Source organism: Trichinella spiralis, assembly GCF_000181795.1.
Source record: "Trichinella spiralis strain ISS 195 chromosome Unknown Scfld1, whole genome shotgun sequence".
In the NCBI taxonomy this organism is placed as follows: domain Eukaryota; kingdom Metazoa; phylum Nematoda; class Enoplea; order Trichinellida; family Trichinellidae; genus Trichinella; species Trichinella spiralis.
Genome location: NW_003526940.1, coordinates 994,845 through 1,010,456, shown reverse-complemented (window position 1 = coordinate 1,010,456; position 15,612 = coordinate 994,845). Strand labels below are relative to the sequence as shown.

The following is a 15,612-nucleotide window of genomic DNA, read 5'->3' as shown; positions in this document are numbered from 1 at the left end:
AACATCAAACTTAGAACGTATAACAAAACATGCATCCCTCGCACCGAACATGTAGCGAGCATTTAAAAGAAAAATCACGCCCTTTGGCGTATTAGATAAAAATAAAAAATTCAGCTCAACATAACAGCATATTACAATAATAAAAAAAATCAAAATATCAAAAAATTTACCTGTTCATCTGAAATGTGAATAGAAATAACAAGCATCATACGCTTTATCAGTGACAATGCAAATACTGGAGAAAAGTCTAACTTATTCTCCATGACTTTACACATTTCCAGCCAAACTTACTTTCAGACTGGAAGTGGCCATCACGTGCATTCTATAAAAAAAACAAAGGTTTCGTAACATTGCAAGAAACATTTATTCTAAAATATTCACATCTCAATATCAACCTCTCATTGCTTTTGACTGGACAACATTTATTATTAACTCTTTCTTACTCAAAAACACTGATGACGCGTATTTTACTCAACATTGAAAAACAGTGATTTTCATGAATTTTCTTCAGTAGTTCGACAAATCGTAGAAGCGAAAATCAATTTAATAACGAATACCCATTCAGTATCGAAAAACAATTAGAAAACAAATCAAATTCTATTCTGTCAGTTGAATTCGTAACCATTTTTAAGCAACTTTATTTTGAACGCATTTAGTATGTAGATGAATTGCATAGCTTAGAACTGCCAAAATAAACTATTGCTTCTTCATCTAAATTCGCTAGCATGTGAAAAAAACAGGAAGCCAAAATATTTACTGCAGTAGTCTCTTCAGTTTTATAGTTTGAAACCATACTACAAGATGATACTATTCAATGACTATTCCTTCCTGTAACTGCAAAAATGTAGGCAAATCTATAAAGCTCCTCATGTCGGTCGTCGTACACAATTCAGCTCGAAAAGAAGTAAACACGCTCCATTGTTTTCTTCTGCTCAACATAACTGACAAGTTCAGAAAAGTCCACATTTACCAAAAAATTGATTGATAGCATAATTACTTCTTTCATTAGCTTCCTTAGCAATAGCGAGTGACGTAAAATTGAGCGATTTGAATTCTTAAATCAAAGCTAGATACCACGCAGCAATTTTCACTGTTCACTTAAACCATCCAAAAAACCAATCCAAAAAGATGAACAAACTGCCTACGCAAAAAAAATATTTCAGATGCTCATCATATCTGCCCTTCGGACTACTGATCGCGCTGGACACTTCAAAAAGTAGTATAATATTTAATATCATTCTATATCTATATAACCGATGAATTTAAATATGAAAATGCAAATGTTGAAACTAAATTAAATATAGATAATATGATGCTGCTACTGATGATGGCCTTCTCGTAACTTATAGCAAAAACCACCTCTGCAATGTTTGTCCATGACTGCGCCTATCATCTTAACCAAAGGTCTTATTTTACAATTTGCTAGAACAATTCCTAAAAAAAACAAATTCATTCATACTCTACCTTAGACTAACGAAAAGTATAAAACTGCATGATGAACTCCCTACCTTGATAAATACAATTCCAGTGAATTACCAACGCCGCCAGTCATTTCTACACGATTAAAAAATTTTACAAATTACATAAATTGCAACATACATACCTAGACGGCGGCATGCTTCCACTGGGACTTCCACTTCCGTAGCTGCTACCTTGCCATTGCGGACCGCCTAATACAATTTAAAAAAACTAAAATTACAATTCATTTATTCAGTGCAATTTTACCTTGACTCCAAGGACTTGTACTATGACTCCAAGGTTGGGCGCTGCTACCCCAACTACTTCCGCCTCCACCACTACCATAACTGCCTCCCCAGCTATGATCAGCCCATCCTCCGTGATTTCCTGCCATGTTGCCACCATGACCACCAGACCAACCTTCAAATTATTGTTACATTATTAAATAAATTACCATCATAAACTAAATAAATTATTACGGCTAGACGCTCCTCCATATGGCATCCCCATATCTCCCATCGAGCGATTCGGTGTATAACCACCACGCATCATTCCACGAGAGCGAGCATCACGTTGCTGACGATCAAAATCCTGTTGTTGAATGCGTTTCATTTCCTCTTTACTCAAAGCTTTCTTCACATCACAACGTTTGTTGTCAATCATATGCGATTTCTCCACTAAAAAAATCAATATTTAACACATAAAACTCATCAAAATTAATAACAATCATTTACAAACAACACGGTCGACTGGATCATAATCATCAAAAGTAACGAAAGCAAAGCCACGTTTTTTTCCAGTTCCTTGATCAACTTTAATATCCACTTCTTGCACGCTTCCATACTGCATGAAGTATTCACGGAGCATGTCTTCCGTGTGTTCATCTTTAATTCCACTAATGTATACTTTCTTCACGGAAATATGTGCCTCAGGTTTATTCATAACCTACATAAAAAATAAATAAGCATTGCACTGCAAATTTCAGCAGAATATAAATGAAGAAAACAAATTTACATCTTTTGGCATTGCTCTTTTTGGTTCCACTTCTTTTCCGTCAATTAAATGAGGACGGGCAGCCATTGCAGCGTTAACTTGCTCTGGGTCAGCATAGGTCACAAATCCAAAACCTCGAGATCTTTTAGATACCGGATCTCGCATAACAACCACATCAGTAATTTCACCCCATTTGGAGTAGAAAGTTCTCAAATCTTCATCGCTCGTATTAACAGTGATACCACCAATAAAAATTTTTCTATTTTGTTCATCTTTCTAAAAAAAAATATCAAAATTTTAGGAAGTTAAATTATACTACAAGAACTTCCTTTGCATGCGGTCATAAATATGATATACCAATACATTAACCAACTAAATTAGAAATTTCATTAAAAATGAAAAAATTTTAGTTGATAAATTTACCACAGAATAGAAGATATGAAAAACAACAAAATTACTAAAAAAAACATCTAGTAAAACAGTATATGCATGCAGGAACAACTGAGACAAGCAATACCTTTAAACCGTACCTAGCACAATGTATGAAAAAAATAAACTGTTAAATTTAATTAGCTTTTCAGTAAAATCGCTTAAAATATCACCCAAAACTATTATTATAAACTTATATTAAACCAAGCACGTGTATAAACAATTTACTTCAGGTAGAAAAACGTCACCGTCTTGAACACGAGAGTTAATAAACTAAAGTAAAAGAGAAATAAAATTAGACTCTATACAACGTAAAAAATTACTAAAACTATACAAATAAAAAAGTAAATCAGAAATTTCGATACAAAAAGACGGCACAAGGTTTAATATCATGGAAAGCTTACTTCAACTTTTGCAGGCATTGTAATACGTCAGAGAACGAACAACAGAATGACAACAAGTGAACTGAGCAATAACCAAAATCGATACATTGTACTTGCATTGCCATAACATTTTTATACGGTAGTAGTGACCTAACACGTAACACTGAATAAAACTAAATCATTAAAGTAAATACTTGGTAATAAAATGTGAAAAGTAAAATTCTCTTACATTCTCTCTTTATTTGATTTTTTAATAGACAATAAACCTTGAAAAACCGCCTAGATGGCTACTGTATTATGATAAACAAAATGCACAGTTACACAATTTTGTGATAATAAAAGTACTTTTTTATTGTAATAAACATTTTTATAAATATAATTATAGGATATTTATAATTTTAAATAGCTATTTTTTACTTAACCTATTGCGATAACTTAACTACAGTGCATCTGATTTTCACGTTCAGATTAACGGTTTCTAGGATATAAAAGGTGTTTTTTTTCTAAACAAAAAAATATTGCTCTTTTCATTGTTAAGACTTAGTTTAATTTTATAAGCAAATGATGAATCCAAATTTTTACCTTCATGGGATATGTTTTGTTGATACTTGCTTTATTTGTTTAAACTGTAGCATTGTTTTGATTGGTTAAATTTGGTTTACTCTGATTGGTAAAAGCCAGTACTTTCATTTCAGCTGCTAACATTTGATCGTGTGGTAATCTTTACTTCTGGTTTGTTGCTTAATCACAGTATCATATTCATTTATAAATACGAATTAATAGTACTTGGTAGTTTCCATATCAAATGTAGCTGATTGTTTATATTTTTATTTATTATTGTTGTATGTTTATTTTATATTTTCATTTAAAATTTAGTGCTACAACGAATTTGTTGACTACATTTGAGAATGCAAGTCTTGCGAACAACTTTCAACTTGCTCCGTCGGCAGATGATTAGTCAGTCTTCTAGATCATCAGGCGGAACGGTGGTTCCATACAAGCCCGGTGATGTATACGTCGATTTACCATTATTTCCATTCGCATACAGCAATCGTTGGTTGTTGACGTTTCAAATTGGACTGTATTGTGGTATCCCATTTGCAATTCCATTTTACGGCTTGCGTCGTGCACTGATGAAGCAAGCTTAGGATAAGAGACTTCACCAACTGTTAATGGTAGATTTAAATTTGTGCGTAATTGCTACTGATAATGTTTTGCATACTCTAGACGACCTTGAAATCATTTCCGAGTATTTGCATAAATATGTTTAATAAAGCGTAGAAGAAATGTGTATTTAAAGATGTCTGGTGAAAATATATTTTATCATTTTATAACACATATTACTTCAATAATTTGAAAATTTGAAGAAAATTTCAATACAATTCTTATTTTCAATCCAAAGTTTATCTCTTTTCATGACTAACTGTACTGGAGCTGTTTACATAGCATTTTGTTTGTATAACCAGAATGCTCATAAAGCAGTTATTTTCTTTGGCACAAAAACGGCGTGAGGCAAAAATAGCACTTGATTAAAATTGCAGTTTACATTTCAGCTTTTGCGTTTTATTAATTTTAAAACTGCTTAAGGAAATGTCGATTTCTAAAATGCAGACGTGTGTTCTGAATCGGGAATGCACAATTATTTTTATCCTTGAAATGTGCTTTTAATTTACTTTTTAAATTCTGATATTTTAGTAATTTTTTAAATGAAATGTTAAAATTTAACAAAAGGTTATCATGTCAGAGTATCAACATTGAGCAGAAATCAGTGGACCGCTGCAAAGAGAAATGTTACGTAGAAAATAAATGAGGGCAATGGGTGTGAAAGGCTAATGGACAATACCAAAGCTCAAACAATGGAGTACATCGATTTACTTGAAAAATAAATCAGTATCAACTTTTCAATTTAAGATTTTTGCTTGTCTCATAAAAAGAAAATATTTCAATCAAATTCGTATTACGTCTTTATGTTACAATTGTCTCATAGTAATAATTTCAATTTGCAGGTATATACCTAAAGTGTATCATTTTCTTTTATATTACCTTTATATTCTACGAATGTATAAAATAATTCTAAATTTTTGAACTAAAATTTTAAATACTATCTCATGAATTGCATCAATAAAAATGTTGTCATTTTTTAAATGAAGTAATCGCTTACTGTATCTTTACCAACCACATTGCAGAACTGAAAACAATTTGGTCGGTTGAAAATTCATATGATAAGGGGAGTGATTTATAATAAAAGTAAAAATTAAATTAAAATAATTAATGCTGAATAAAATTTTTTGATACAGAAATGTACACGATAATTTTCAAAAAATGAATATTTTGTACTACAGTAATTGCAGTTGTAGCTTTATTTCTTTTAAGTTGACGATAAGTATTTACGAAAAAGTTGTTTTAAAAAATGGAGGATTCGATAATATCAACAAGTAGAGTTCGTACGATTATGAAAAGCTCTCCAGATGTGACGAACATAAGTGCTGAGGCTGTGTTTTGTATGGGAAAAGTTGCGGTAAATAAATAAAATGTGACTATTGTACTTTGAAAACAAATTAAAAGTGTTTTTTTCTATAGTGTTTTACATTGTAAAATGAAAAATGTTTTTTAAAGTAATATAAAATTTTAATTTCAATGTTAATCCTAATCACACTTATTTTACATAATATAGAACTTTTCTTAAACTGTATTGCTGTTCATTAGGAATTGTTTGTTGTCACTTTGGCCAAGAGAGCAGCGGAACAAGCGAACAATGAAGGCGAAGTAACTTATGATCACGTTGCTGAATGCGTTCAAAACGATATGCGAATGTTTTACCTTCATGGTATATTGCTCGTTTTCGTATCCGTCATATATTCTTTTTTTTAACAGAAGTGATTCCTCGTAAAGTAAAAGTGTCTGACATTCCGGGTTTGGACATATCGGATAGTCAAATGACCGACGAAAAAAGTTCATGATTTTGTATTTTCAAGATGAAGGACTGTTAGAAATTTATGATACTGTTTAATGTTTTAACAAAGCTTGCAACTCTAATAATATTTATATGGATATTATTGGTTTGCAAATCAGACAGTTGAATTGTTCAGTTTCTGAATGGCATTCTTCAAGTTGTTATTCAATAAAGTTATACTACGAAATTGTTTTGATGTTGAATGAAATAACGGGATGTTAAAAGTACTTATTTAAATGTTTTAAAAGGCTAGATGAAATATAAGTAGCTCAACATTAAAAGTAAGTAAGAAATGTTAGCTGATATAAAAACAAGTAGTACATGAAAATGTTTACTACTGTATTTCATTGAGAGATTATTGACCTTTGATTACTAAAAGCAAATGACGTGGAATTTACAGGTGATAAAATCTGTTAATTCCTTTAATTTTTCTGATTTAAAATTCACATCTCTCTATGCATGTTTGCGTTTTTAATGTACGTTTGAAAACCCGAATTTGAAAGGAAATCGACGTAAAGAACAGCCAATTTGGTTTTAAACTAAATTAAACTGCTAACTATGAACAACCGAAAATACTGGTGTATATGTTTAATAATGGTTATTTTCTTTACACTCGGTAAACATTTACTACTTTTATGCTTTCTATTATTAAATGTATGGAAATAAGAACGATGTGGAGTTGTAAAAAGTAAATAACAGCTTTGCTTCTATTATTATTCTTGATAGTTTGCTATACTTCATCAGTCAACTGGGTAGTTTCTTCATTTATTAATTTTTTTCAGAATCTTGTTTTAATTAATGAACTTAATATTTCAAAAAGATAACGTGATGTACATTAAATTTTAGGCATCTGGTTTTATAGAAGAAGCTGCAATGGTGATCAGCTGGTAATACAATTTTTTGATTGGTCTAAAGATTTTTGTATAATATAAGAATGCTTCAGGGTCATTTTTTGATTAATAATAATATAAGAAGTGATGAAAGCATTGAGCAGGGCGATAGCAGGTACGATGCGATAATGCATTTGATTTAATATTTAAGTTACTGCATAATTTAGGCAAACGCTGCAAGCATTTCTGAAAGAGTTGAATATCTTGAAAAATACAGTTGATGCTCAGAGAAATGAAATTGATTTATTGAGAAAAGAAATAGCCGTGGAAAAGTATAACATTTACTTTTTTCTATATTTACAATTTTTATTTAATGTAGTTTTTAGAGGGTTGAACCATCCAGCGGTTTTAAATTCAACTCGGTATCCACGCGTGAAATTTCGAAACTTCACAGAGAAGAAGCGAATACTTGTAAGTTTCGAAAAATTTATTATGAATTCCATACATTACATTTGTTGCTTTTCTGTCATATTATTGTTTTTGAATCTAATTTTTTATCTTCTATACACAAATAGATTAAATATTATTTTACATAAAAATATTAAATATCAATTTTATTTGAAAAAAGAATGTAAGTCATATTTAGAAAATATTGTTTCTGTGTATGTTGGTAGTATTTTTTGTGATTTTGTTTGTCACTATTTTGGTGATGATTACTTTTATGTTGAGAACTCTGTATTTTATTTTTCAGGTACATTTTGCTTGTATGACAGGAAAGTTATGTAACAAAAGTAAGAATAATGAAGTTGTGTAGTGTAAATTTTGCATTCAAGTGGCCATATTTTTATAATTTTATTATTGTAAGTGATGCTCAAGAATTAAAAGGAAATTTTAAATGTAACGAGCAGGTTTCTTTCAAGAAATACAAATACCAAATAAATAAAATAATATTATGTAGTTAAAAATTTTGATATTATTAAGGTGGATTGTTATTTGTACTTTTAGAAAATATTATTTATATTTAGATAACTGGTGGTTCCGGATTTGTTGGTTCCCATTTAGTTGACCATTTGCTGTTAGATGGTCATCAAGTGATTTGTGTGGACAATCATTTCACTGGCCAAAAACGGAATATTGAACGTTGGATAGGACATCCGAATTTTGAGCTCATCTCGCACGACATATCGAATCCACTATTTTTGACAGTTGATGAAATTTATCATCTCGCTTCTCCGGCTTCTCCTCCGCATTACATGTTCAATCCAGTGAAAACAATCAAGACAAACACACTTGGTACTATTAATGTGCTAGGCTTGGCCAGAAGAAATCGTGCTAAAATTCTACTCGCCTCAACATCTGAAGTATACGGTGATCCAGTTGTTCACCCACAGCCGGAAACTTATTGGGGTAATGTGAATCCAATTGGTCCACGTTCTTGTTACGACGAAGGCAAAAGGGTTGCCGAAGCACTGATGGTTGCATACCACAAACAGGTTAAATGAAATTATTGAATTAAGAAAAATAGAACTAATAATATTTTTTTCAAATAATCAGGAAGCAGTTGATATAAGAATTGCTCGAATTTTTAATACCTTTGGTCCTCGGATGAACATGAATGATGGGCGTGTTGTCAGCAATTTCATTTTACAAGCTTTGGAAAATCGTTCAATAACGGTTAGGGAAATGCATAAATTTCATTAAGTTATTCATTTATTATGAAACGTTTAGCCTTTGTTTAGGTATATGGGAGTGGCCAACACACGCGATCATTTCAATACGTGTCAGATTTGGTGTCCGGCTTGATTAAACTGATGGAAAGCAATGTTACTGTACCGGTGAACTTTGGCAATCCGGAAGAGCATACTATTGCTGAATTTGCTTTGATGGTGAAAAATTTGACAAGTAAATGTCACTTTTTGATAATTGATCGCTCATAATTTGTGTGATATTTGTCGAAGTTGGAATTTCCTTTTTAGAATGCAAGTGTCAAATCGTGCATCACGAAAGTTCTGTAGATGATCCGCAAAGACGAAAGCCGAATATTACCCGAGCTTGGCAGTTGTTACAATGGAAACCGAAGGTAGATAGATCATAATTAATTAATATTTGTTAAACTACTTCACTACATGAAAGGAGTGTGAAATTCTGATGCGATTTTATCAAAGTATTATTCATTTTTTAATGAAAGCTTAATGCATCGAGCATATTTTAATTTAATAGGCAGTTGCGTAAGTAGCGGTTCACTGATAGCAGATGAATGAATAATTGAGTTTTCAGCTTTTATTTCAAGTTATTATTTATTTATGAAATACTTTTTTAAGGTTCCTCTGATCGATGGTTTGCAGATGACAATTGATTACTTTCGTGAAGAGCTGGAAAGAAGCAGGCGACAAGAAATTTAAATCGTTGTTACATGTTTTTTTACACTTTCAACTGTTTTACAAACTTTTTGAGCATTGTTTTTTATTTTGCATACATTTTTGTTAACTTTATTGCTGTATTAATGTTATTGTTTATTGGAATTTTTAGCCTTGCCATGCTTTGCTTTTTTTCTTTTTGATAAGCATATATTTTGAAGATGAAATGCAGTTTTGGAAAATAAAATACAGAATGTGAAATCTAGAAAAAGAGCGGATCTTTTTGTATCAAATTTCAAAATGCAAAATACTTTAGAATTATGAATGCTCTTGTTTGTTTGCTGATAAGATGAAAAATAATGAATGCTGGTTGTGTAAAAATTAAACAACGTGTTCGTTGTTGCTTATTAATTGCAAAAGTATTGCCATGCAACTTGAATTGCATTCTCCATTTTCGCATCCGTAAATTTTCCATTTGTCAGCCTGAAGGCAAACGAAGCTTATCAGTAACCTGCATCGAAAAAGTTATAGGGTTCAAAAGCCAAGTGAAAACATCTTTATTCATAATCAAAAACTGCCCGCATGCTGAATAACAACACCATGGCGGAGCTGTCGTTGTTGTTTTGCATTACTGTTGTATTGCTTTTTAGGAAAATAGGTATAAATATCTTTATTTATTTGCATGAGATTATTAATTATTTTTGTTATATGAGTAATGATAATAAATAATGGTGTCAAATAATGAATAGATAATGCTTAAATAATACTTTTCCTGCATTTTCTAATGCAAAAATTAAAAAAGTGCAAATACTTTTTGAGGCGACACAATTTGCATTGCATTGATTTTGCAGTCCTGAATAATTAATTTTTCTCAAGTAATGCGATCTAATTAAGTCATAGCGTTAATCTTTCATTTAAATACCTCGCTATAATGTATTTCTTATGATTTATTTGCATCTATTGATAAATAATATTAAATTATATCATTTGAAAACGTCGCATGTTAAATAAATGCACATTGAAATATGATCATTAACTTTTAATCGTCAATAGCTGTAAAATGGATTATCTATGTTATCTGTAATTTTCAATATGGATGCTATTACAAAGAAAAGCTTTTCAACTAAATTTAATTCAATTAATTTTTGTCAGTTACTTTCGTAAAGTTAAAGTTTAAATTACAAATATACAAGTAATGAGAGGATAGCATTTTCTAAATAAAAAGAAAATTTAAATAATATTTTTTGCTCAAATAAAAAGTTATATGACAAAAAAAGAGGATTAAATTAATAATAAAAAAATTGTTGAGTCACTTCTTATTGTACAAGTTAGTAATTTGCATTGTTGATGTGGTAAAATTTTATTTTATTTATTGCTCAGGGCTTACTTTAAGCTTGCAATACCCTTCAGTACGACTATCGAGTTCCTCCAATATCGCAACATCCGTTCAGTATTTCATATCATCCATTTCCGGGTCGAAATGGTGTCGTTCTTTCACCACAATTCCCGCTTACTCATCAATTTTCAAACGGCTTACAATATGGCAGTGGAGGTGGCTATTATCAAAGGGGAAGATTAAATATTCCATTTCTTAAATGGGGTGCAATCTGGAATAAAAGAAGCTTGATAACGGCAGGTGGCAACGCTCCGTGGTATAATTATGGTCATATGGTTCAACCGACAAATTCTCTGGGTCTGAGGCCAGCAGAAATTACTAAAATGATGATGGATCCTCTTTTTAATGAAGCAAGAATAAGGAGTAAAATTTTATTTTTCAAATATACCCATGTACAATTACGGGGCTTTATTCGATTTTTCTTTAAATCATGTAAATTTGTATTGGTATTTATTTTAATTTTTTCCATAAAAAATTTCAGAAGGTGGACGAGAACCAATATCAGTATCAAATCTTCCTGGAGATTACAATCCAGCGTATTGTCAGCCACCGTTCTGCAATCCATTTACGCATACTTTTGGCATTGGAATAATGCATCAAGAATCAAAAAATTTCGAAATCGATGGACTACTAGACTTTCCAGTTCCAACAGGATCGTCTGGTCAAGGCATGCGATTTCCACTGAGCGGAAATGGCTATTTTGGTCCTTTTCCAGCTTCACTGTTTTACGGTCATCATGTCCATCCAGTGAACCCTTTCCCAAGACTTGGCCAAGATTGGCTTGCTAAGGCGAAATTACTAACACGATAGTGTGCAATGATGTTATTCATTTTATTTTTTACAGCTTTATCAAATTTTAACTAAAATGATTGAAGTATTTATAATTTATAATTTTAACTTTGAACTGCTTTATGATAACATAGTGCAGCAAATTCTGCTTATTTTTTTCTTCAACCGATGGATTGGACTCTATACTTATTGAATATGTGTCAAAGTTTGCGCACTTTCATTATTATTACTACATCATTCCTTATTCATTATTACGCATGAAGCATATTTTTAAAAAAATCTAAAAATTAAAAAAATTCATTTTTATGCTCAAATGTTAATCTAATTTGCCATGACAAGAAAAAAATAACGCTTTTGCGTAATCATGAAATCAATAAAAGAAATTGTACAATTTGTTAAGGAAGAATGTGTTTATAATCATTTTTATTCATAAAATTATTGCTATCCAACAAGTACTGTAAGTAGTATTTATCATAGTTTAAATTATTTTAAGCAGTTCAACATTAACTAACTGATAAGAGAGGATACCGGCAGTAAGATGCTCAGGTTATTTTAGCTTATAATTTTTGTCCACTGTATACTTGAAACGCTGCAGTCGCTGCTTATCATTTTCTTATTACTTTTATTTCCCGTGCATATGAATATATAGATATATGTAAGTTTCAGATTCGTGTTGTTGAAAAATGTTTGTATTTTTATGCATTGGAATGGATGCATTGAATTTGACATTTAAATTTCTTTAAAATAATTTTTCATTTTGCGATAAACATTTTATTAAATAATAATCATATAATAAAATCCATATGAATATTAATCATTATCACTTTTTTAAATATGGTGAGCCTAAAACGGAATGTTTCCTGAATAATGGATTTTTGCAACGCTTATATTTTCCTGGAATTTTAAAATACATTGTTTAAATGTTGAAAGTTATTTTCATTTTTACTTTAAAAAATAATTTTCTTAAATTTATGATTTTCTGCGGAAATTTAAAACATTAAAATGTTTTTTAAAAATTACAAGTAAAACTGTCATTTTATAAAATACTTTTCTTTTTAAGAATAAATAAATATTTTGCAATGGTATAATAAAACAAAATAAAATAATATTATATCATATTAATTGCAAATATATTTCATATTTTATCTTTGATAAATGAAATTATTTGAAAATTAAGTCATTAAATTTGAACTGAAGCTATGAATAATAATAATAATAGTAATAGTAATGGTACTAATAAAAATAATAACGAAGCGTTTCTTTCATGTAAATGAGTAATGATTTCGAATCTCTAATATCCTCAACTTTGCAATTGGCAGCTTTAAATTGATTAAGGAGAAATTTATGCATTAGAGCATTTTAATGCTGTTCTATTAATTTTAAATTTCTATAACCGCAGCAATTATTCATGTAAAGATATAATCTGTACTTTGCGTATGCAGAAGGTTTCCGTGAATTGTCGTATTGTTGAATTCGTGATTTTTTAATCACTTTTCAGTGCATAGTGCGTATTCCAGTTATGGTTTCAAAATTGAAAAAAATTACCATCTTAATGTAATCATGTTTATATGAGCATAAATTACAAAGCACAAAAATAATATAAGTAAAAAAATATTTGGAAATGAATTATTTTACTTTTTAAAGCATAACAAAATTTTTCATTTAATCATATTTTATAATAAAATTATGCGAATAGAATTTTAATGCAAGATTCAAGGAAAATATTTGCCATGACTATTCAATTGTTCATCATCCAGCAATTATTATGGTAAAGAAAAAATTCTCCTTAAAGAATTTAAATTAAACATATTGAAAAAAGTAAAGAAAATATTTAAAGTGTAAAATAATTTTAAAATACGTTAATATTTTTATTAGCTTAAAATTGTTGTAATTCTAATTAAATTTATTTTGCTTCAATCAACATAGTTATTGCTTTTGGATAAAATGAAAGATGACTTTTAAAGCAGAAAAAATTCTCATGAAAATGTCATTATTATGCAATTAACTAATTTTTTTATGCAATTCAATAATTTTTAAATATGTTTCAGATATTTATTACAAAAATGCAAATCAAATGTTGTGATTTTTCAAAAATTTCCAAATGATTTTTCCTTCTTAACGTCCATCAACAAGAGAACAGCTAGCTATTAAAAAATTTGACGGAATACATTTGAAGAGAAAGAAAAAAGTTGTTATTCAGTTTCAAGCCCTTAACTCATACAAGTAAGTCTTCAAGTTGTGATTTGGATAATGCTTAGGCTTCCGCACATTGATTTTTATCTCACTTGATATTATTATCTTCATTGAAATTAAAATGTAATTTAATTTACTGCTTTGAACGGCAAATTATTAAAATATGAAAAAAAGATTTCTGAATGCTTGTCGCACAAATTTAACATCATACAACCATTGTATAAAAAGAAATTAAAAAAACAAGCAAAAATATAACGGAACTATTTTGTTTTTATTTATTGATTTTGAAACATTCCATTAAATATTATAGAATACAATTTGGCATCGTTATTCTACGAATGCATGTTGATGAAGTTATAACGACATGCAGATAACTTAAATGACTACTTGATAAAAATGCAAATTTTGATGTGCATTGAATTATTTATTTATTTATTTTTAAATGTTTATTTTTATTTTTATAGATAAAGAAAGCTCTGCATTAGAAAGCAGAACTGAATAATTAACAAGCTATTGAACAATGAATAATAGCACGATGACAGAAATTTGCCCTAGTGACGTGAATTTCTTCTTCGTTTCTTTAAATGCAATTCTTCACATTCTATTTGGATTAATTAATTTCATATTTAATTCGCTTATGTCCATAGCGATATATAGGAAGCCTACAAAAAGTACCATTGATAGATATTCTCTCAGTAAGTGAATTATTTTTTTTGCTTATAAAAAAACAAAATTTAATAAATCTATGATCCTTTTTAAAAATCTATTAAGGGGATATTATTCCAAATTTTCATATTTTTCTACTGATTTATTTTTTATAATTACGAAATTTTTACATCCTTTAATTCACAGCTTTTAAGTGTATGCTAGTGGTGCTTCATTGCTTACGCTGAACATGGTCTGGGAGTATTCAAGAGCCATATGGTATGTGACCAACGATGAATTGGTATCTTCATTGCATTGCATGTATGTGACTCCATATTCGACACTGTATTCAATAGCGGATATAGCTATAGCTCAGGCATTATTTTTTATGGCACTCGATTTTTTAATTTCCCTAGCAGAACAATCAAAAATGATGACCAAATGGAACAAAGTAAAAATATTATCGATGGGCACAATTTCCTTTGCAAGCAATGTCACGGACGTCGTATTCTGCTGGAAAAGTGCCATAAATAATGCTAAATGGATCAGTATAATGTGCGTTTATTCTGCTGTTCTTCCAGAAGAATACTTCATGCCTCATTACATCGTTACTAGCAGTATTGGAATCGGTGCACTCGTGCTTTTACTTTCTTGTGTTTTATTATTATTAACCAAAAAATCTGTCTGTACTAGTATTCGAGAAGTACAAATCAAACGTCAAACGGTAGTGATGAAAAAATTGCTAGTAATAAGCTTTTTCACTTTTATCTCGCAAACTGTTCCACATGCTTTGATTGTATACATTTACATATCAAAGTATACGGCTGACTGGATTTCTTTTGTCTGGCTTGGTCAAATTATCATAATACCACTTTATCCTGTTATTCGTTTTTTTGAAGATCGAAGTTTGATCAAAGGCTTGAAAGTGGTTTTTCCATTTCACAGTGATTCAAACTTTGTTGGCACGTCTCATCAAAACTAATTTCGATATCATCATTTCTCATGTTCAAGTGTTAAAAATTATTATTTAAATAAAAAGGTGAAGCTTCTCATCAAAATTCCATTGCTGTCATAAATCGTATTTATACATTCATATTTCATTTTGAAAATGCAATGCAATTATATACTATTTAAATAATTTTGTGATACTTTTTATCACGCATACGACAGTGACACAGTATTTGCA

At 29.9% G+C, this 15,612-nt stretch overlaps 4 protein-coding genes across 4 annotated transcripts; 3 read left to right on the top strand and 1 right to left on the bottom strand.

The window, feature by feature from the left end:
• Positions 1 to 1,212: 1,212 nt before the first annotated feature.
• On the bottom strand, positions 1,213 to 3,351 carry Tsp_07363 (heterogeneous nuclear ribonucleoprotein A1). The gene is made up of 9 exons (XM_003381612.1): positions 3,285 to 3,351; positions 3,109 to 3,153; positions 2,473 to 2,727; positions 2,193 to 2,403; positions 1,938 to 2,135; positions 1,726 to 1,878; positions 1,604 to 1,670; positions 1,509 to 1,554; positions 1,213 to 1,434 (listed from the first exon to the last, which is right to left on the bottom strand). The coding sequence occupies exons 1-8, from the start codon at positions 3,300 to 3,302 to the stop codon at positions 1,533 to 1,535; spliced, it is 969 nt and encodes a 322-aa protein (XP_003381660.1). The 5' UTR covers positions 3,303 to 3,351; the 3' UTR covers positions 1,213 to 1,434; positions 1,509 to 1,532.
• Positions 3,352 to 4,171: 820 nt separating this feature from the next.
• Positions 4,172 to 4,411, top strand: Tsp_07364 (hypothetical protein). The gene has a single exon (XM_003381611.1). The coding sequence runs from the start codon at positions 4,172 to 4,174 to the stop codon at positions 4,409 to 4,411; it is 240 nt and encodes a 79-aa protein (XP_003381659.1).
• Positions 4,412 to 5,673: 1,262 nt separating this feature from the next.
• Positions 5,674 to 11,609, top strand: Tsp_07365 (UDP-glucuronic acid decarboxylase 1). The gene is made up of 10 exons (XM_003381610.1): positions 5,674 to 5,781; positions 7,063 to 7,103; positions 7,274 to 7,378; positions 7,433 to 7,517; positions 8,072 to 8,539; positions 8,601 to 8,720; positions 8,786 to 8,948; positions 9,023 to 9,126; positions 10,814 to 11,162; positions 11,281 to 11,609. The coding sequence occupies exons 1-10, from the start codon at positions 5,674 to 5,676 to the stop codon at positions 11,607 to 11,609; spliced, it is 1,872 nt and encodes a 623-aa protein (XP_003381658.1).
• A 2,692-nt stretch (positions 11,610 to 14,301) lies between these two features.
• Tsp_07366 (hypothetical protein) lies at positions 14,302 to 15,408 on the top strand. The gene is made up of 2 exons (XM_003381609.1): positions 14,302 to 14,476; positions 14,642 to 15,408. The coding sequence occupies exons 1-2, from the start codon at positions 14,302 to 14,304 to the stop codon at positions 15,406 to 15,408; spliced, it is 942 nt and encodes a 313-aa protein (XP_003381657.1).
• The last annotated feature ends 204 nt before the right edge of the window (positions 15,409 to 15,612 follow it).

Coding starts and splice junctions, on each gene's coding strand:
- Tsp_07363 (XM_003381612.1), bottom strand. Junction 2,136..2,192: donor TCCAGTCGACCGTGTTGTTT/GTAAATGATTGT, acceptor TGATTTTTTTAG/TGGAGAAATCGCATATGATT. Junction 1,879..1,937: donor ATATGGAGGAGCGTCTAGCC/GTAATAATTTAT, acceptor AATAATTTGAAG/GTTGGTCTGGTGGTCATGGT.
- Tsp_07364 (XM_003381611.1), top strand. CDS start 4,172: ATGCAAGTCTTGCGAACAACTTTCAACTTGCTCCGTCGGCAGATGATT.
- Tsp_07365 (XM_003381610.1), top strand. CDS start 5,674: ATGGAGGATTCGATAATATCAACAAGTAGAGTTCGTACGATTATGAAA. Junction 5,782..7,062: donor TTTGTATGGGAAAAGTTGCG/GTAAATAAATAA, acceptor ATTAAATTTTAG/GCATCTGGTTTTATAGAAGA. Junction 11,163..11,280: donor TAATGAAGCAAGAATAAGGA/GTAAAATTTTAT, acceptor AAAAAATTTCAG/AAGGTGGACGAGAACCAATA.
- Tsp_07366 (XM_003381609.1), top strand. CDS start 14,302: ATGAATAATAGCACGATGACAGAAATTTGCCCTAGTGACGTGAATTTC. Junction 14,477..14,641: donor CATTGATAGATATTCTCTCA/GTAAGTGAATTA, acceptor ACAGCTTTTAAG/TGTATGCTAGTGGTGCTTCA.